The sequence below is a fragment of the Urocampus carinirostris genome, chromosome 2, assembly GCF_059441175.1.
Source record: "Urocampus carinirostris isolate Australia breed hairy pipefish chromosome 2, RoL_Ucar_1.0, whole genome shotgun sequence".
In the NCBI taxonomy this organism is placed as follows: Eukaryota; Metazoa; Chordata; class Actinopteri; order Syngnathiformes; family Syngnathidae; genus Urocampus; species Urocampus carinirostris.
The window spans coordinates 21682092-21704283 of record NC_142350.1 but is presented as its reverse complement, the minus strand read 5'-3'; the positions used below and the strand labels follow the sequence as shown (position 1 = coordinate 21704283).

Here is a 22192-nt window from a genome sequence, read left to right as displayed (position 1 = left end):
AACGTTTGCTGTGAAACACAAGTGGTTGTATTCATGCCCCTAAGCACGCTAGTGGTCTCGCTGTCAGGATCGTAAAAGCATAAAGGTGACAGTGGCAGCCAAGTTGCTGGAGAAACAGCCTAGCAAAGACAAGAGCATGAACATGACTTAGCACAAGTATGTGTGCACTCCACAGAAGGAGGGAGAGCGACCGCAGAAAATGTCTGCTTGGGCTTTGGACCTCAATTGTCAGTCCGGTCATGGAAACTATGAACAGTGCTTGGATAGCGAGCTAATTATAAAAGCATATGGGTCATCCTGGAGCTAAGGCTTCCTGCTCTTTAAGATTTGGGCTGAAAAAATGAGGAATTTTTCTCTGACTTTGTTTCTTTGGTGTGCTGCTACTTGTTGATTTAGTGGTAAAATATGCAGTAAAAACAAAAAATCTGGACCACTTTCTCCAATCTTAAGGGTGTCAAAAATTATTTAACTCCCAGGGTGCACATGGTAGATAATCTACTCTCATGGGGGCCAGACTAGTATATTAAAGGCGTAAAAAGTGCCTTATCTGTAGTTTGGGGATCTTAAGGAGGGTCACAATTAAATCACAATTATTATTCAGGGGTCTAAGATTTGATTATGAAACAACTAGTGAGTTTTTTTTATCCTCAATATTGTTTTTCCCTTCACTAAAATTGTATATCTTAGCGTTTTGATCGAGTGTGTATTAGTAAAAACCCCCAAAACAAAACAACAAATAGATCCGACAGAAAATGCTAAGCCATGCCCACCATAGTTATGTATAACACACGGAGCAAATAGGCTCTCGAGTCGCTATTCCTGATAGCTGTATAGTTTCTTCCGTATTATGGAAACTTATCTCAAAAGACAGTAAAAAAGGGTATCAATTAAGGGTGGATGCAAAATGTTGGCCACTAATGAGGAAGTCAGAAGCCACGTACCAATGCAACGAGATTCAGATTTGTGAAAATATTGGTTCATAGAGAATCTAATAATTTACATGTTTTAATGTACTTAAAAAATGCCACTTCCGCTTGTATTTGTTTTGTCATATGCTAAAGAGGGCGCAGTGACAATACTCAAAGAAAGTGCATTAAAAGTGGCCACAGTTACTTACAAACTTTTCTTACTTACAACTAATTGACCCAAAAGCGGCGTCATGAAAATGAAACACTTACTGTAGAACAAATAACTTTGTTTCGGTTCCCATCAATCCTATGCTCGTTTACTGTATTGTGAAGCCGCTTGCATTCCGTGCTTGTCTGAGATACAAAAGGGGCCGGGCTGTTGTTTGCCTCGCGGTCTGATTGGCTGAAAACAAGCGCTGTCGTTAATTGAATTTATTTTCACTAGTTATTTTAAATAAGGGAAACTCATGCAATATAGAAAGTGAAAAAAAACCCCATAAATATTCATTCATTTCAAATGAATTTAAAGTATTTTTTCTTTTTAAATGAAATTTTTGGAAACTTTGCTGTTAGATTTTGTATTCATTATAGAAAGGAGATAAAGCTTCTGCAATGACACCCACGTGATATTCTGGAATTTTGTCTTTTTTTTCAATCTGAGTGATAAACAAAAATTTCCAATCACTGTTGATGAAAAGTGTAGTTCAGTAGCAAAAATCACGGTTAAGAGAGACATCAATGCACCACATATGAGTGCAATCATGTTGCGTGGAATAGAAGGTCCTTGACTTTTATGTAAAATAGCAAAATAACATTTGAATGGATGTTTCCTCAAATGTTCTCTGATTGATAAATGGTAGCACATGAGGCTACAGTGGGAGTTTTGCTTTGGGAGTGGCGCCTGGTTTTGGCGACATCCAGTGGACATATTTAAAACTGAAGGTCATTTTTTTGGCATGATGCGGCTCATTTTGCTCTTGTCCTTCTCTCAGCATTGTCTCGCGGGCTGGATTAAATTTGTTGGCGGGCCTAATCCTGAGAGAGTTTGACACCCTTATTTTAGCCCATCACATTTCATCTGACCAGTAAATATTCACAAAGCCAAAACCTGGTTGGAAAGTCTGTATTTAATATGTATGATCAGAGTATCTCTTCTTTGCACATTTTGATCATTTAAAAAGCAAATGAAAGGCTGTAATGTGCTGCATTTTTTTAATTGACTAAACAGCAGCTAAATAATTAATCACAAGTCTTGGTACTAGCGTAGCAAGTAGCTTGAATTAGACTCATAAAAAGCTTCTAGAATCAATGTGCCTTTTTTTTCTCTGCTTAATCTATTTCAATGCACATATGTTCTGCCTTTAGTGCTCTTGATGGATAGTTCCAATGCATCGTGGCCTGTGAATTTTGCCAATCCTTTTAGTGCCAGACAATCATGCAATGAGTCACGTGTCAAATGAGAAAGTGTTATTTAAAGCTGTTATCTGGTCGTTAAAAAAAGACAAACGAGAGCATGACTAATCTGTTCATCCCAAGGAAAGAATTCTACAATGTAGAGAAGGTATGCACTCTACATTGTCCTTAACCTCATGAAATATGCAAAACTCAGCTATAAGTTAGCACTTATGGGCTCAATCAATGTAACATTTAGCTCCAGTGTTTGCTTTTGGCTCGCTAATAGTTAAACGAGCGACCAAGGATGGGTGAGAGAGCAGCTACAAGAAAATAGAACGAGGAGGAGGAGAGTTGTGTGTGTGAGCAAGCAAGAGAGGGAGGATTGGTTTGTATATAAAAACTGATATAGAGGAGGGAAGAGCGAGAATGGAAGCTGCAGCAGCAGCCGAAAAAAAAAGAAAAAAGCTTTTTCTCTGCTGGCAAGCTAGCCAGGGATAAAGCAAGCAGTGGCGGGGAAGAGTCTTATTCAGGCAGGCTTCTGCCACAGGAGCATTTATCATAGGCTGAGAAAGAGCCTTGAATCCCGGAGGAAGAGCTGACGGCAGAACCCTTGGGGCAATGACAGCATCATGTTGATCTGCCTATCTTGTTTAGGTGGAGGCACCTCTTGAACAGGTTTAACTTCCAGATTGTCAGCAAAATCTGGATTGCCTCAAGAGCATTACCACTTTCCGGGCACCGCCTCATCTATACAACGAGGAGCTGTTTGGACTGATTTACTTCAGTGGCGGGAGTGCAAGGACAGATCAAGGCTGGTACTGCTCTCACAAAACTCTGGATCTGTTGTGCCGTCGCACTGCACCACCTGATAGAGGCACAGCTGGCATGTTGTCAAATGTTCAGCTTTTGAAGGGACGTTACTCCTAGACATGGATGACATCACCTTTATTCTGCCATTTCGAGGGATGTTTTCTGATGCTGGGTCGTCTCTGTGCAGCTTATGTCAAACGCAAATGAAAAAAAACATGTTTCCACTGGATGATATGCCAAGCAGAAATTAGTCGCTTCAGTGTTTTGGAGTCTAAAGCCAGCAACTCACGTGACTGCTGAAACCGGCTTCTCAGCAAGCGGAAATAGGATTGGCTGAGCCGGGCTGCATTCTTGCTGCGCATTGGATGGCCGCGTTCTCTGTGTCTCCCAGACGCCGTCTAGCCGCGGTGGCACCCGGAAATCTGAGCTCTCACTCACTACGCAAAGCACCGACCGCATCGCCGTTAATACGTCTTCGGCTGGTGCTACTGGATAGAAATCTTCCCCAGGGCAACCTCCCGCTGCAGTTGATGGCAGGCATTATCAATGACTGGCATCATCAATTAAATAACTTGCAACATGTGTCTTAAATGAGGAATTCTTGCTCAAACATTGGAGATCTACGTAATAGATTATTAATGGCCAGGATTACTCTGCACTTTTCTGATATCTCACCTTGCTCACCATGTAGCCTTTTGATAAATCACTATTTGGAATCCACACATATTTGTCTGCACATACCTGTTGTGTCAATGTGTCCTTAAATGCACACTGAAGTCACTCTTACAAGGAAAAAGTCTATCTGCCCTTTCTTCCACTTTGGCTTGAGAGTGCAAGCACTCTGACTAGATGACCATGTAAGAGAGAGTTGAAGATGCAGCAAGCTGCAATGAATCATTTATTGGCCGAAGAATTTCTTTTTTGGCCAGAGATTGCATAGCATCCATGTTCTCAGGTTTTTCTAAATGGGATCAACATATTCTCCCTTTGGTGGACATATCGACCTGCATTCTTCTCCTCAAGACTGTCTTAGAAAATTACAAAACTTGAGAAATTAGTTTTTCAGGTAGGGTTGCCAACAAGATGGGGAGTTCAATGGGTTGTGTCAGGCATCCCCCAGACTCTGACCCTGTTGTTGATGCTCCACTTTCATCCAAGAAGCGACTACGTTTCAGACGAAAGTTCAAAGGACGAAAAAGCAGGAAAGTGGATGTGGAAGATGAGCCTCAAGCTGTCCAGATCAAGCCTTCTGTAGGAACTTTGGACTTGACCCTTCATTCAACGTTGCCCATGCAGGATCGCAGTGTTCTTTTCCCGAAATCTGGGTTTTCGCCTGCTAATAGTCTTTTAGGCCCAGGTTTTTCTCAATCTCATCATACCCCCAAACTAAGTCCGGCTTGGAGAGGAATTTTCTGCTTCCCCGGAGAGGAAGACGTTGCTAGTGCAATTGTTGATGTCTCTAGCATCCCAAGCCAAACAACTACCACAAGCCCGGTGTACACCGCACCCGCTCTGTGCGTTACCACTACTCCGGGAGGCGGGAGGGTTTGCCGTGTTCGTGAGAAAGTACATGGGGTCCTGGAGAAGCCATGCATACATCAAAAAGATAAATCAATTAAGCAAAAGAGGACAAAGAGCGGAATGATTAGAAGTGAGGCACAGGAAACCACAGGTGAGCACAACGGTGTGGTTCACATCAAAGAGGTGGATGGAAAGCTCTGCGTGGTGAGAACAGTGTATCCCACTGACTATGGCTCTCCAGGATCGAGGGATGTATATGACCATGAAGTGGAAGTGCACAAACAACCACCTGCTCCTTTTCCAGTTCAAGGAAAGGTCTATAGAGTCCTACTATCCGAAGACGAAGGAGACACTGCTGAAGACTCCTTCAACCAAACCTGGATGACGGACCATCTGCCAGGCCAAAGACAGCAACTGGACACACCAAGTCGTGCGCTTTTGGAATCGGGCTACGCCAGCGAGCTACCAATGTACTCACCAGAAACTGCCGCCAACACTCCTAACCGGGTAGAATGGGAAACACTAACTGGGAGTTCGTTGGACCAACTTGACACCATGGCGGTGAGTCCGCAGGCTTAGCAGAATCAACAGGTTGTTGGTAACCACATCTAGCTGGTCAGCTCAGCTCTTTGAACTACTCTGAACATTTGTGTTTTTTGTTGTTTTGAAGGACTGGGATATTTTAATGCACCCAAGGGAATAGTCACTTGTAGGTTGTTCTAAAATTTAAACTAGTGAGCATAAGTATGCTGGTTATATTTATTGAATTCAGTTCAGACTCACTAGAAAGTAATCTCATGTTTATTTTATAATCGCAACTTGACTTTATCTTTATTGTAACTTTGGAACTAATTAAATTCCAGATTTTGTCCGAGTCCTATTCTGTTTATAATGCTGTGAAGATGGAATATACTTGGATCTTCTTTTAGGCAGGCTTTTGAGTGGGCGACTGGTCTTATCTCCAATATGTAGATTCTCAGTAACTGGGCTTTAAATGTTGTAATGTGTGTTATCTGGAACATTGGCCTTGTATTTCCTGCCTCTGTCCAAAGAGTGTAATCAAGGCGATGACGAACATCTTGCCTTTCCTCTTTTTACTTCCTTTTAATTTATTAGTATATGTATGAAAATGATGAATATGAACACTGTCTCAAATTGGGATCCCATACTCGTCTGTTCGATGGTTCTCTTTAGAGATCAGGCAGTGCAGAAATTTGCAGCCTAGCTGCAAGGTACACTTTGCTGAGTCATTGCTGCTGTGTCTGAACTGTACATATTTGACAGTTTCTGTTGGTTAGATGGGGAATGAAAAGCAAGAATGATTTTTTTTTTTAAATATTCAATGAGCATGATCATTTTTACCCTACCCAACTACTCACATGTTGCAAACAGGTCGGCAGGCAAGGCTTAACTCATTCTCTTGGCTCGCCTCCATCTGGAGAGTCATGGCCGCCACTAGCAGTTGGAATAATCCATTTTAGTTGGCTGCACACATTGAATCCGGAGTAGACTGTTTCCATAGCAACAACACATAAGTTGGTTGTCCCAGTTGGATTTGCTATGGTTGACATACACCAGAAGTTCCCGGTTTATGTGATGTTTCCACAAAGCCAGGCAGCCTAATGTATATTAATTCAGATTGTAAATCTTTGTATGGCAACGCAGATTTCTGAGATCTATGTCTGCGGAGAGTCGAGTGACCTTACCGCCAAGGAGAAGCTGCTGCTATGGAGTCAGCAGGCGACTGAAGGCTACACTGGCCTCCGCTGTGTCAACTTTACGTCGTCGTGGAGCGACGGGCGCATGTTCAACGCCCTTTTGCACAAATACAGGTGAGGTTTTCATAGAAATACATGTGTTAGAGGTAAGATTGGGACAAAAAAATCCGACCCGACCAACTAACTTGATTTTAGGGGCCGAGTACAACGCAAACCAGAAATTTCCTATTTAATTTGTGAGGACTCGTGGGGGCGGGGATTGATTTTGGTTGACTACGCCCCCGCTGCGATCCTGCTTCTCTTGGTCCGACAATGCCGCACCCACGAGCACCCACGAGCACGCAGACGCGTGAGAGAGTTACTCAAACAATTGCGCGGATTCTCCACCAAAAAAAAAAAAAAAAACAATAACGGGTGTGTCGTGAATTCACTGATTCATGAACACTTTGGAACTCATCGAACAAGCAATATGGCATCGCATAACCCTGGATTTCAAAAACATGTCTTAGAAGGTTGTTGTAACTGCTATAAACAAGCATTGGCGCTCATTCTTAAAGTGACAACTTAATCTAGTGGTAGTTAACAAGGATGGGTTATTAATTTTTTTTTTTTTTATGTTATATTAAAATATTATATTATATTTTTAATCTGTTTGTTTTTTCCCCTCCTTTCTCCAGACCCGACCTGATCAACATGGAGGCTGTGTCACTGCAGAGCAACCGTGAAAACCTTGAGCAGGCTTTCGAGATTGCTGAGTCGCTAGGGGTGACCAGACTGTTGGACGCTGAGGGTGAGGATACAATTCACACTGTGCTGCAATCTAATTTGTTGATAAAATATTTCATTTGGCCGTTTTTGTTAATTATTAAAATAATTCATTTACATTTGGATCCATTTTTTTCTATTTTTGTTTTTCTTTGTAAACATATTTTCAGGTTCGTTACAAAATGGTTAAAATATGATCAATGAGAAGTAATACAGAAAATGACCAAAATCCTCTTCCAGTTGAATTGTATGTATATACAGGGAGTGCAGAATTATTAGGCAAATGAGTATTTTGACCACATCATCCTCTTTATGCATGTTGTCTTACTCCAAGCTGTATAGGCTCGAAAGCCTACTACCAATTAAGCATATCAGGTGATGTGCATCTCTGTATTGAGAAGGGGTGTGGTCTAATGACATCAACACCCTATATCAGGTGTGCATAATTATTAGGCAACTTCCTTTCCTTTGGCAAAATGGGTCAGAAGAGGGACTTGACAGGCTCTGAAAAGTCAAAAATAGTGAGATATCTTGCAGAGGGATGCAGCACTCTTAAAATTGCCAAGCTTCTGAAGCGTGATCATCGAACAATCAAGCGTTACATTCAAAATAGTCAACAGGGTCGCAAGAAGCGTGTAGAAAAACCAAGGCGCAAAATAACTGCCCGTGAACTGAGAAAAGTCAAGCGTACAGCTGCCAAGATGCCACTTGCCACCAGTTTTGCCATATTTCAGAGCTGCAACATCACTGGAGTGCCCAAAAGCACAAGGTGTGCAATACTCAGAGACATGGCCAAGGTAAGAAAGGCTGAAAAACGACCACCACTGAACAAGACACACAAGCTGAAACGTCAAGACTGGGCCAAGAAAAATCTCAAGACGGATTTTTCTAAGGTTTTATGGAGTGATGAAATGAGAGTGAGTCTTGATGGGCCAGATGGATGGGCCCGTGGCTGGATCGGTAAAGGGCAGAGAGCTCCAGTCCGCCTCAGACGCCAGCAAGGTGGAGGTGGGGTACTGGTATGGGCTGGTATCATCAAAGATGAGCTTGTGGGGCCTTTTCGGGTTGAGGATGGACTCAAGCTCAACTCCCAGTCCTACTGCCAGTTTCTGGAAGACACCTTCTTCAAGCAGTGGTACAGGAAGAAGTCCGCATCCTTCAAGAAAAACATGATTTTCATGCAGGACAACGCTCCATCACACGCATCCAAGTACTCCACAGCGTGGCTGGCAAGAAAGGGTCTAAAAGAAGAAAAACTAATGACATGGCCTCCTTGTTCACCTGATCTGAACCCCATAGAGAACCTGTGGTCCCTCATCAAATGTGAGATTTACAAGGAGGGAAAACAGTACACCTCTCTGAACAGTGTCTGGGAGGCTGTGGTTGCTGCTGCACGCAATGTTGATCGTGAACAGATCAAAGCACTGACAGAATCCATGGATGGCAGGCTTTTGAGTGTCCTTGCAAAGAAAGGTGGCTATATTTGTCACTGATTTGTTTTTGTTTTGTTTTTGAATGTCAGAAATGTATATTTGTGAATGTTGAGCTGTTATACTTGTTTCCCTGATGAAAATAAATAATTGAAATGGGTATACATTTGTTTTTTGTTAAGTTGCCTAATAATTATGCACAGTAATAGTCACCTGCACACACAAATATCCTCCTAAAATAGCTAAAACTAAAAAAGCCCCACTCCAACTTCCAAAATATTCAGCTTTGATATTAATGAAACTTTTGGGTTCATTAAGAACATGGTTGTTGTTCAATAATAAAATTAATCCTCAAAAATACAACTTGCCTAATAATTCTGCACTCCCTGTATATATATAAATATATATATATACATAAAACAGTGTGCCTTACATATTGGAACATACAGTGGATACAATTGGAAATGCGTTTTTTACAATTAAATGATGCTGCATAAGGTAATTCTACCTTTGAGAAACATATAAAGTGGTCTTCAAGTGCCCTCTTGAGGTTAACATGCTCATTTGCAAATACAGTGGAACTTCGGTTCTCGACCATAATCCGTTCCAGAACCCTGTTCGAAAACCGATTTGTTCGATCACCGAAATCATTTTTTCCATTAAAAATAATGTAAATCGTTTTAATCCGTTCCAACACCCTGGATGTTTACCTTGAATGTTTAAAGTAAACATAAAGCTAACCCAGGCTAGTCGTACGTTCGCGTTATCGTAATCTTCCGTACGAAAGATTACGCTAACATGAACGTGTAAAAATTAAAAAATCAGGTCGTTTACAAGTCATTTAGCACCCGGGCTCCACAACAAGTGGTGAGCGGTTCATTGGAAAGGGGGCTCCGTTCCAACACCCTGAAAGTTGGGTTTTGTTCCAACACCCTGAATGTTTACCTGAATATTCAACGTAAACATAATGCTAACCCAGGCTAATCGTACCTTCACGTTATCATAATCTTCCGTATGAAAGATTACGCTAACATGAACTATAAAAAAAAATAAAAAAAATAAAGAAAATAATTATGAATAGGATTTCTTACGTTTGTGGTGGTCAGCAGAAGGCGCAGATGGACGGTGGGGTATTCCCTAGCAAGATCAGACACTCCACCTCCTTCATATTTTGCTATTATTTCTTTCTTAAATGCAAAGGGCGATCTACACCCGTACGCCGCTCAGCATCGCACCCTAGCGTACCCACTCACGCATTACTGGCGTTCGAACTCCGATTTTTGGACCGAACAGCGAAGCAAGAATTTCTCGAAATTTTTGGTCGGACTCCGGTTTGTTCGAACTGAGAGGCGTTCGAAAACCGAGGTTCCACTGTACTTCTTTGCTGTTGCTTTGGACCATAATTGTCCCTGTTTTAAATGTATTGTGATTACTTGATTGAAGATTTTTGTTGACAGTAACAATTGTATCTGTATGGTCCTTAGTAACCTTTTTTGTACTTTGTTTTTATTTTATTTTTTATTTTTATGGCAATCTTATAAGGTTAATGGTAGCATAAACAGCAATTTAAAAAAAAGTTTGGTAATTCAGTGTGTCGTTCACTTGCTGTCAACTGGCGAAGAAGGGGGATACGGAATGAGGAAAGCACAGTGACTATTTATGAATGAATTAATGTAATTTAGTGGTGAATTGTCATTATGTTATTTTATATTCCATGAAAAATAATAATTTAAATGTATTCAGTTATTTTTGTCACCCTAGCTCTTTTTGAATTTTACGTCTTATGCAGAGTGCAGAAAATATGGTATATTGCCGAGTGTTGCATTGGCACGTCTGGTATTTATAATTTAATTTTTAAATTTTCCTTTTTTCCCCCCTTCGGTCAGACGTTGATGTTCCGTCCCCGGACGAAAAGTCCGTCATCACGTATGTCTCGTCCATCTATGATGCCTTCCCGAAAATCCCAGAGGGAGGCGAGGGCATCGCAGCACACGTATGTCTCACTCAATTGTTTAATTTAAAAAAAAAAAAAGAAAAATCAGCATAAAGAACCAACGGTCACTAAAATGTTCTTGATTCTAATTTATCAGGAGGTGGATCAGCGCTGGTCTGAATATCAGTCCAGGTTTTCATCACTGCTCCAATGGAGCCGCCAGCAAACAGCCATCATGGCCAACAAGAACTTCCCACAAAATCCAATAGAACTCAAGGTACAGTTATTTTTTCATTGTATAGTTTGATCTTCACTTATTTAATATGTGCCTCCTATGCTCACGCAGGCCCTTTACAACGAGTACATCCACTTCAAGGAAACTGAGATTCCTGCCAAAGAGCTGGAGAAAAGTCATGTGGAGCACCTTTACAAACTTCTGGAGGTAAACAGAAATCTTAAAGAGCAAGGGTTCCAACCATTGTTCTTAACCTGGGTTCGATCGAACCCCAGGGGTTCGGTGAATCAGGTCGGGGGTTCTGTGGCGCCTCTGCCACAAAGGCCGAAACACACCGACTCATCATGTTTATACTTAATGACAATCCCAGCTTGGCCCTTACGGGCTGCAGATGATCATTTTACATTGCATGGCCAATACACAAGAAAATCCGCACTAAAATACTCAAATAGACGTCAAAAAACATGACAAAATCAACAAAATAGACGACAAAAAACATGACAAATCACGACAAAAAAGTGACGGAATGGACTGCAAAAACACAAAACGGATGACAAAAACACGAATAAAAACACACCACAATACATAAAAAATACACCACACAAAACATAAGAATAGAGAAGAGAATTGACAAAAAAAGGTGTAAAATCACACGGGAAAAAAAAGTTGACAAAATTCACGATAGATCACAAAACAAATATAGGGAAAATAAATGACAAAAAAACTCAAAAACAAAAAATAGACAATAAATTACATGATGAAAAACACTGCAAAATACACAACAAAATAAATACACAACAAATAAAATGACCAAAAACCCAAAATAGACAATAAAATACATTAGAAAAAAAAACACAAAAAATGAAGAGGTACACAACAAAATAAATTACTTGTACATGACAATAAAATGACAAGATACACAAAATATAAGACGGGATACTTGACAAGATACACAAAATACACGACAATATAAGGCAGGATACACGATAAAATACAAGCAATATACGACAAAATAGAAGACATAATATATGACAAAATACACTATAAATTTCACGACAAAATACATTACAAGTACATGACCAATACACGACAAAATACATGACAAAATACTTGACAAGATACACGACAAAATACACAAAATAAATGATCGCAAAATCCTTTTTCAAATGACCCCATCAGTGACGGTATAGAGGACATAAGTAAAGACATCTTGGTTCAAGTACTTGCAGATATGAGAGAAAAACTATGTCTTGAATCTGAAAAAGAATCATTTTATTTTACACTAAAGTTGGGTTTGGTGAATGCGCATATGAAAATGGTGGGGTTCGGTACCTTCAACAGGGTTAAGAACCAGTAGCCTAGAATAAAAGCTATTATCCATTTCCCCATCTTAAAAGTTACCATTTAACATATCCTCCTTTGTGTGCGTGTGTCGCAAGGTTTGGGTCGAGTTTGGCCGCGTGAAGCTTCCTCAGGGCCTCCACCCCAATGACTTGGAGGAGGAATGGGGAAAACTCATCCTGGAGATGCTGGAGAGGGAGAAGATTCTCCGACCTTCAGTGGACAGGTAAAAAGTGCATTTCAAAGATTTTATACAATCCCCCATAATATCAAGACAGTAATCCTTTGGTTGTGATGGTTAATGGTGACCAGAAATCCCTACAAATAGGGAAAATCTGCAAAGTAGCAACGCCCCTTCATAAAAGTCCATCTAACCTTAAGATGACGTCCTTATTGAGTATACGACTGTGAAAAATTAACAACTATAGAGCTACAAAAAAAACAGAATTGCTGTGGAGTGAATGGTCTTTATTGTCATTGTACATAAGTACAAAAAAATGGTGAGTTTCTCCATTTAGATCAAGATCACGATTTAGAGAGTGGATGGCAAGCTGTGCGCTAGCATCCGTAATGGTTAAAATACCACCGACCCGAATGTAGCTGTTTTCTATGAGTTTTAGCTCCAGGTCATATGTTTCATGGGTTATGGATCTGGCGTTGGTGAGATACAGGCTCGGCAGGTGTGGCTTAAGAAAGATGTTAGCCTAGCCGTAGAAGTAGGCCGGACCTGCAGCCTCGCTATTGCCTCTCCCGACAGCGCCTCTATTGCTTCCCAAACTAGATAACAATGCGCGGTGCACCCGCTGGTGATGAGCATTTCTTTGCGCTCTTTTGACTTTCCTCAGAGTCTGATTTAAATGATGAATTTATTTTCAATGTAACAAAGCACTAAAAGCTGTCTGGCGTCATGCTCATTTTGTTTTGGTGGCTACTTGTGCGCCCGCCCCAGTGTTTTACTGAAAGCATACACCAGCCTATCACAGTTGCACACACAGTCACGCCCACCCAACACGCAAGGCCCTCCCTAACCTGGCCCTGTGATAGCATTTACTGTGTCCTGTCTGCTCACAGGGTACCCGTGGCTCCTTGAAAACTCTTAAAAGGCATTGGATTTATTATTCTAAAATAAAGGCCTCAAATGGCATTAAAATGACTTAAATCCAAATTTTGAAAATCTTCAAAATGAACACATTCATAGGATTTTTTTTTTGTTTGAACTTGTCTTTTTTAATAATTCACTGATTTACTTTGGCGGTAACATGATGTTACCACGATAATGTATGTATTAAAATTGTGTTGTAGTTTCTGTTAGACGCATGTCTGGAGGTTGATGACCTCATGTCTCAAGGTTTCTTCATTTACCTCATGTTGAGTTTTTGAGTTTTTCCTTGCCCTCGTGTAGGTTTTAGATCAGGGGATGGTGTCATAATAGTCTGTAGTTTGCAATAATCTGTGGTCTGTGCAGCCCTTTGAGACTCCTTGTGATTAAGGGCTATAAACATGACTTGACTTGTCATAGCAAGTTGGGACATAGACGTTTACTTTGGACCATGTGAAGTGTAAATTCAATTAGAAGTAGCTGAACGTTTTTCGCCATGGCTAAAAGCTGTGCCAGGTCATGTGTATGAGGCACAATATATTGCGTGCAAGAAATATTTGTGTTTTTTTTGTTTTGTTTCACTTGTGTTCTCTTTGTCAACTTGGTCTAAAATTTTATTCCTAGAGACATTAAAATGTCTTAAAAAGTCTTAAATGTAAATTGTTCTAACCTCTAGGAGCCCTGGCTCAGAAAACTACGCACAATACGTTCATATAGATGAGACAATTAAATTCAAAATCCGCAAAACAGTGCACCAGCGATACCCTAGGCAGAACTATCGAGAAATCTTTATAATTGTAATTATCATAAATTGTTCTTAATATAATATAAACTGTATAAATCAGTTTTCCATGTGTATTTAGGCTTGAGTTGCTGCTCCAGAGAGCAAACAAGTTTCAGAACCTTGCCCTGGACTGCGAGGAGAAGCTCACATTGGCAAAGAATACGCTACAAGCCGTAAGTCTCATCGCGCCGACTGTTCCGGAATGCTTCTTATTGAACCGTCCTGCTACAGGACTTGTCACGCACGGAGAGCGGCCAGGCGCTGCAGTGCGAGAGCGAGCTGGCCAGCTACGTGCACGACTGCGAGGCGCTAATGGCACAAATGCAGAAGGAGCTCAAAGTGCTCCAAAATGAAAAATACTACCAAGTGGAGCAACTTGCGTTCAGGTGGGTCCACGAAATGTGAGCGCATGCACACTTAGGCAACTTAAACCTCAGTGAAGTTAAATTTACAATCCTGGATTGTAATATATCAGTGAAGTTTTCTTTGTAGATTAGGGTCTTTGTCTAACTTCTTTTTATATATAAAGGCAATGTTGGGCGGGTTACTGGAAAAAAATTATTATTAACAGTAAATGGTTACTTAATTTAAAAAATAATTGCGTAACCTGTAGATTACTGAAAGTAGCGAGTTACATTGAAAGTGACTATCTAGTTACACATTACTGTATCTACTCACATTAAAGCCGACACCCTAAAACTACTTGGAAATCACGGATCCCGTAACCACTTTGTTTGTCAGGGCACCACTTCCTCTGGTGTGCCTCGGGCAAGTACAGTCTGGGGGCGCCTGTCCTTCTTCAAGATGTTTTTTTTTTTGGGTAGTAGTTTGCTCCCCAACATGATCATACAGTACTGGTTTCCATGGTTATCATTAGCAAGAGAGGCCTCCTGATCTGACTCATACAGCACCTTCAGCATCTGGTCACTGTTCTCTTACCGGTGTAAAGCATCATCCTGCTCTTAATGGATTTGCCGGACCTTGGTTTAATGGGCAGCAGTGTGTAACAATCCTGCTTAGAAATTCCCACATAATAAAAGAAATAGATGAAAAAGTGTACACCAACCTGTGGAAGCAGTGAACCCTTCATATTTTTTGATTTGAGCAATCTTGAAGCCTGTAAACTAACACATCTGAGACACACCATATCCAGTTTGTCTTTTATCTGCAAACTGCTCCAAGATTTCCTCTTCCATTTCTGGGTAATGTCTACGTGCATGGTGTATTGCCAAAATAATTTTACAGACGAAAAAACCCAAATTCAGCATTCTTTTATTGTAAATTCTCACTTTTGCCCCGTTTATTTTCGGTTGATTTGTTGTTCCTGTTTAAGCCACACCCTTTCTCCACTCTCTGCCTAACATTTGCTCTTGGTGACACACAATCAAATATGTGCATATCAACTCCACCCCTAATTTCATTATATTTTTTATAATCATAAATACTGCTAGGATTCGAGTACTGTAGCTATGATGGGGAGAATATCATTAGGGAGAAATTACTTGTTCTCCTACTTTGTGTTTGAGACAAAGCCGCTGTAACTTAAATCAGTTTTATTTTTTAGGTAGATAAAAATACTGCTTCCCAACTATGGTGTTGTGTTGCTGGCGTATTAAGGGTTGTATGTAACTGTCAAAGAACAGAATACATTGTAATTTATGATTTGCTTTTAAAAAGTAGCGGAGTAACACACCATGTTGTAAAAACAATTGAGTTACAGAATTTTATTAAAAACACATTTCAGTACCCGTTACTGAGAAAAGTCATTGCGTTCCAGGAACACGTTCCTTTGTAACACTTCAGTCCCAACACTGTTTACAAGTACTGTATAAAACTATTACGTTTCATTTTGTAAAATTATCTATCTATTGTTATTTTTTCAGTACATTTATTGTACATTAGATTATAAACAATTGATATATAAATATATATTTGTAACAAAAAATTAATGAAGACACATTTTTATTTAACTAATGTATATGGACTGTTGACAAAATGGAATGAGGAGGTTCCTGGAATCTCATAATGTTTAAGTCATCTTGAAAAGGAGCAGTCCATGCTGGAGGTGACAAGTGTCTTTGTTCCTCTAATGCAGAATGTCGTGCCTTGAAGAGGAGTTGGTGTCTCTTCGACTTCAGTGTTCCAGCCTGTACAGAAAAGGTCACTTTATGGGGGGCAAGCTACCCGGCCAGCGCCCGCTCACAGATGGCCCCAACTTGTCTCTGGGCCAGACACTGCTGGGGGCCGCTGGTGCAGCCGGGGCCGCTCTCCTGCGCCGCCCTATGGCCCGCTCCCAGCTGGTGGCCTTGTCGGCATCTGAAGACGAGGGCAGCCTGAGGTTCATATATGAGCTTCTTGGATGGGTGGAAGAGACACAGGTTTGGGTGGAACACCTGTTCAAACGCCCCCTGAAAGGGAATTGGGACTTCCATGTTTAACCTTTTCTCCAATTTAGGAGCTTCTGGAAGGAGGTGAGTGGGGAGCAGACCTTCCTTCTGTGGAGAACAACCTGCAAGAACATAACGCTGTGCACACAGCTGTGGAGGAGTTAATAAGCGGCCTGGAGGAGGCTCGCAGCTACAAGGTTCGAGCTTACACCGCCATAGACACATGGAGGCTGCAGGTTTAGGGGAACCACACTGACAACATTCTTGTGTCATAGGCCAAAGTATCAACCAACTTCAGAAGCAACTACTGTGAGACGTTGGCCAAACTGGAACATCAATACAGCAAACTAGTGGTCAGTATAAGGCACACACACACATGCAAATTGAAACGGAGAAGGACACTTATGGTTAAGGACATAAATACAAACTAAAAGAGACACACCAGAGCTTGTCTCCCATATCAATATAAATATAGCATTTAAAATTCGTTTCCCATCAGTGTTGAGGCTCAGTATGACCTTCATTTTTGGTCAATGGGCACAAGGTGCGAGCAAAGCTCTTTTACAAAAATGTCACAAAACAAACAAGCAAACAAGAATCCAGACGTATTTAGCTTCAGTGTAGACGACGCTTGGCGATGAGAAGGAATGCCTGTGCTGTGTGTATAACTCTGCCCATTCCTACCGCTTCCCCAATCAAATTGCTCTGGGTGCTTTGCTATAGCTTTTGTGTGTTTACCATTTGTTCTGTGGCTTTTAATCATAGAGTGCCTCAACAACAAAAATAAATTGAAAATGAGCTTCCAGAAGTTAGTTTAGCGATTTACAGCCAAAACGGGGTCTTTTAGTTTTGACACCCTTACTGTAAACTAGTCAAGACTGTGTCCTATATTTCCTGAACCAAATGTTATGACCGGATCGCCTCTGGCTTCGCACCTGCCAAGATAGGCTCTGCATTAGTCAATACAGTAAATGTTTGCACATGTTCCTCTTTATCTCTGAGCCATATGTACACATAAAAAGAGCCGTATATGCAAGCGTGAGCAATAGGTTTCCAAACCCTGTTCTATAGGATAAGTTGCAGCGTGCTTTGCGCCCCAATCTAGGTTTGTTTTGTGTTGTAACTTATTTTAGCAGTTGTGACGGGCGATATACTTACACTGATTAATCAATGCACAAATGCAATACTGATGTAGTTTAGGGCAACCCTAACCCTTCCTGCAATTTTAATTCTATGCGCCTTTGCCCTTTAGAGATTAAAATGATCACAGAACTCATATTTGGTGGTGCGCCTTATAGTGCGGAAAATGCGGTAATATGCTTGTTTGTGTCCGAGGGAGTCTTTGTTTCTCAAAGTGTATACACACACACACACATACATATATATATATATATATATATATATATATAATATATATATATATATATATATATATATATATATATAGTGTGTTATATAGTGTTGCAGTGTTTGTCTGCATGAATGTGTGTTGCCCACTGACTTGGAGTAATGTTCGTATGTCGCACTCTTCAGGAGCACTCGTCATGGCGACTACGTAGCCTAGAGAGTCTTCACTCCTTGGTGCGTGAGTGCACCGAGGAGCTGATCTGGTTAAATGAGCGAGAGGAGGACGAGATCGCCTTCGACTGGAGCCACAACAACACCAACATGGACGCTAAGCGGGAGATGTACGCTGTGAGTGGAGAGGCCAAAACACACACACACACACACACACACGACATAGTTTACTTTGGTGAGAATTCTGCATCTTTCTTTCCCTTGAAAGACTCATTTCTTACCTTGATTGGCCCTGGTCTATGTTGGAGTTGTTCTTGAGTAATTACTGTCGTCTAGTGGTTAAATGTATTACTGCAGTTTGAAACAGCTCAGCACGAGTCTACTAAATTTGAACGGAAGGCTGCCAGTTGGTCATCTTTGCACTAAACCAAGAACAAGCTTAGTAAGCAGTAAAACGGCAATGAAACAAACTTGACCTGCATTTTGTGAAGTGCTCAACTGCAAAGTCTGTAACAAAAGATTCTCAACAGTTAATAGTTTTTTTTTTCTTCTTGGACAAAGCTTCTGAAAAAATATTTACTCGTTATGGCACTGAATGAGTTAAATGTTCGCCCATGATACATACGCAAGATCTGCTTTTCAAAGTCTTTTTATTTGCGATACCCTGGCTAAAATGATCACAAATTTTAGAAGTTTTAAGCACCTCAGTTTTGCTCAGGGGACACCGTGTTCACCACATTCACCACGTTGGAGACCCCTCCATTCGACTGCATTAATTGAGAATTTCCGTGTATTCAGGAGTTGCGGGAGGAGCTGGACGAGAAACACAATGTGATGCGCTCCCTTCAGGAAACCGTGCTGCACTTGTGTCAGGAAAACCATCCTGCCAAGCAGACTCTGGAGGTGAAACGGAGCATCCCTTTTTTTTCTTCTTTAAATAATGGAATAGAAATGCACTCTAAACTTGTGTCCGGCCATGCTATTTTCAGGCATATAGCGCCGCACTGCAGACCCAGTGGCAATGGGTGGACCAGCTCTGCGCGTGTGTCGAGCAGCATCTGAAAGACAACACTTCTTATTTCCAATTCATGAGCGACGCCCGTGACTGTGAGTCGTACCTGAGGCAGCTGCAAGAGAGCATCAAGAGGCAGTACACATGTGACAAAAATAGCCGCCTAAGCCGGCTGGAGGATCTGCTGCAGGACTCCATGGTACATACTGTACTTTATTAATCTTTTTGTTTTTTATTGCAACTTTTACTGGTATTTTACCTACATTATTTGCTGAACGTTTTTTTGATCAATTTTCCAACTAACATTTGGTTCCTCCTTTCCCTCTTATTAATTTGTGTGGACTATTTACCTTCTACCATGTTTTAATCGTTTATTTTTTCTAAGCTGTTGATACTCAAATTTAGAGCTGTACCAACTAATCGATAAAATTGATTCTAACCGCTTATTTAAAACCCTGGCAACTAATTAGATCATTGATTTGTCGTATCAGGTAATTTATGAGCCACTAAGTACGTTCAATCTATGCAAAGAAGTGTGCCCAAAATGCCATTGGGACACTGAGTTGCAGTACCACTTTGTGCCGGCAGAGAGCACCAAGACCTTTCTTTTGCAAAGTTATCTTACATTTTTTTTTGAAAATATATTTTTTAATTGAACAACATTACACACAAAATTGACATGACATTTTCAACTTTGTAGTGTTTCAAGCGAATAGACAGTGAAAAAAAAATCCCAAAATAATTAAATAGAATAAAAGAAGTAAAAAGATCAACAATAATGACATGTTTAAAAGTCGGTTCATATTTCCAAAATATTTTTTGTGGTTGAAAACATTTGCTACACATGAAATGAAATGAATTGCACTTTCTTTTTTTGTTTTTCATGATAAATCTAAATACGATCTTTGGATAAGGTGTTAAGAACAGAGTATCTCACATATTTTGCACATATATATCATATATTTGTGTGTATTTTTGTTTCTTTTCAAGTCAATTGACAAACACATTGTTTTTTTTATAATTTTATATTATAGAATATTCTTTTGTTTTGTGCACAATTTTTTATATCTTTCCAAAACGTCAATATTTGAATGAAATGAAGGAAATCGAATATGTCTTTAAAAATTTGGAATCATTGATTAATACATTTTTTTTTTTAGCAATTTGTCGATTATGAAAGTAATCATTAGTTGGAGCCCTACGTTAATTCTTTAGTAATTGTTCACAAGACATTTAATGTTGGAGTTAATTATTTGTTATTTTATCATAATAGTTTCTATTAACATTATGATTTTTGTATGTAATATTTGTTATGTTAGGGGTATTTTTATGTAATACATTTAAAATTTCCTTCATAAATTTCATATTCATACTATTGTTCTTGTATATTTTGTGATTAGACGTCGCCCTGCATCGTCCAGAAAAAAAGAGTACAAAAAGAAAAGCACATACTTTTCTAGTAAAAACAATTTTCTCCTGGCAGATTATTTTTGTCATTTTACATATGTATATTTTTTCCCAATTTTAAGATTTACTTATGGAATTTTTTAAGACAATAAGGAATATTCTTAAATTGAAAAAACAAAACAAAGGTATGTCTCATTAAGCCATTTTGTCCTTTGAAGAATTTTTATTTTACTGTAAAAGGTTGAGGGTGGGGTGCATAGTTTGAGGTTTCCTAAAAAGTTTAATCTTTTCTCTATTTTCTCTTTTGCTTTATTTCCCATTTCGCCTATTTGCTATTGTCTTATTTGCTCAGGCCTGTTTCAGGCCTGAACAGACACCCAAAAAGATGGAAAAAAGTTTCTTTGAGCACATCTAAGAAATCATCTGTTACTCTGCCGCCATCTCATGGCTCAGAGTCATGATTGCGACCTTAAATTTTCAAATAATGTTCTCCCCCTTTAAATTATAGCGAAACAAAAAAAGTAATGCTCATAATACATTTTATTCTGTATATTAAACGTCTAAAATAAAAAAAATAAAAAACTAAGTGATCCAAACTACATTAAGTAAAAATGTATGATACTGATGTAATATTGAAATGTGTCACTGCATATGAGTTTTTCATGACCACTTTTTTATTATTTCAGTCATTGATATCTCCCTATAATGGTAGTCTGTGAAGCCCTTTGAGACTTTTTGTGAATAATACAACTAATACTATACAAATAAACGTGACTTCACTATTATTATTATTATTATTTTTTTCCATTTGTTTTTCTCCCTTCAGGATGAGAAGGAGCAGCTTATCGAGCACCGCGGCAAGGTGGCTAGCCTTGTGGGCCGCGCTAAGACACTCGTGCAATTGAGCCCCCGCTGCCCCGACAGCCCTCTCTCGGGTGCCATGCCTGTCATCGCAGTTTGCGACTACAAACAAATTGAGGTAGCCACAAATACAAATTTAAAAATATATTCATCAAGGAAAAGAACAGCATATCCCAGTGTTGCAGATACTCTTAGCAGCTTGCCACTGTACCCAGCTCCCACTTGCATACGATTATTTTTAACCCCTACCCTACCACTCCAGCTAACCTCCCCTGTTTACATATTTAGCTTATTCTAACTCAGGGGTCGGGAACCTATTGCTTGTTTGAAATATGCTAGTTGTGCATATTCCTCAGTAGCATGCCCATTCTGTTAAACTCTGTCAAATTTATTCCATGCATAGCCGAAGCAAATTTAATTGTGCATATTTTTTAGTCCAGTATATAAAGGGCAGAGTCAAGGTGTTACACTACCTAAATAATTATTTATATGGAAGCTCATCAAATACGCATGTTCACTGTTGAGAAACCCACACAACAAACAGTAATTACCCACAAACGCTAGCCAAGCACAAAAAACAATTTGATTGGGTGAGGAGTAGGGGTGGGCGGAGTTATTCAACCCGGCACGCTGCCCTCTCTCTCACACGCCTCCACTGTGCTAAAGGGAAATACATCCATGAACTTTTCGTTTGAATTTTTTTTTTGATATATTTACAAAATAACTGCTTGCGACCTGTTTTGAAACCATTATCATTTCAATGATCTTAAATCACTGGGAGCGGGGTTCAACATTATTTCTTAAACACTGTGAACAGTGAAATAAAATGCGCTGAAGAATTAGCTTTTGTCTGGAGAGCGGGTTTTGTGAATTTGCTGAATTTTGTCTAAAAATATTTAGTATTACTTTATCTCTGAAAAATCCAAATATTTTGCTATTGTGGTGCTTGGCTCAAAAAGGTTCCCAGCCCCTGTTTTAGCTAATCAGTCATAACCAGATACGTTTTCAGAATGGAGATAAAATGTTTGTTAAAATAAATCACATCTATATTTTTTTAAACTGTCACCT

General features: G+C 39.8%; 2 protein-coding genes across 3 annotated transcripts in view; both read left to right on the top strand.

Annotated features, from left to right (window-relative positions):
* The window catches only part of macf1a (microtubule actin crosslinking factor 1a), a 252345-nt gene that overhangs the window by 90037 nt on the left and 140116 nt on the right, over nucleotides 1-22192 (top strand). For both annotated transcript variants that reach the window (XM_088329356.1, XM_088329357.1), the window contains exons 7-21: nucleotides 6300-6466; nucleotides 7030-7142; nucleotides 10434-10540; nucleotides 10638-10757; nucleotides 10827-10922; nucleotides 12155-12282; nucleotides 14019-14112; nucleotides 14171-14325; nucleotides 16035-16317; nucleotides 16395-16523; nucleotides 16602-16679; nucleotides 17860-18021; nucleotides 18643-18747; nucleotides 18834-19055; nucleotides 21090-21242. In XM_088329356.1, coding sequence (XP_088185482.1) covers nucleotides 6300-6466; nucleotides 7030-7142; nucleotides 10434-10540; nucleotides 10638-10757; nucleotides 10827-10922; nucleotides 12155-12282; nucleotides 14019-14112; nucleotides 14171-14325; nucleotides 16035-16317; nucleotides 16395-16523; nucleotides 16602-16679; nucleotides 17860-18021; nucleotides 18643-18747; nucleotides 18834-19055; nucleotides 21090-21242 — 2112 coding nt within the window. The remainder of the gene's footprint in view (nucleotides 1-6299; nucleotides 6467-7029; nucleotides 7143-10433; nucleotides 10541-10637; nucleotides 10758-10826; nucleotides 10923-12154; nucleotides 12283-14018; nucleotides 14113-14170; nucleotides 14326-16034; nucleotides 16318-16394; nucleotides 16524-16601; nucleotides 16680-17859; nucleotides 18022-18642; nucleotides 18748-18833; nucleotides 19056-21089; nucleotides 21243-22192) is intronic.
* LOC148371334 (uncharacterized) lies at nucleotides 4197-5213 on the top strand. The gene has a single exon (XM_088329358.1). The coding sequence runs from the start codon at nucleotides 4197-4199 to the stop codon at nucleotides 5211-5213; it is 1017 nt and encodes a 338-aa protein (XP_088185484.1).

What these genes read in the sequence shown, in the direction of transcription:
- LOC148371334 (XM_088329358.1), top strand. Translation starts at nt 4,197, where the DNA reads ATGGGGAGTTCAATGGGTTGTGTCAGGCATCCCCCAGACTCTGACCCT.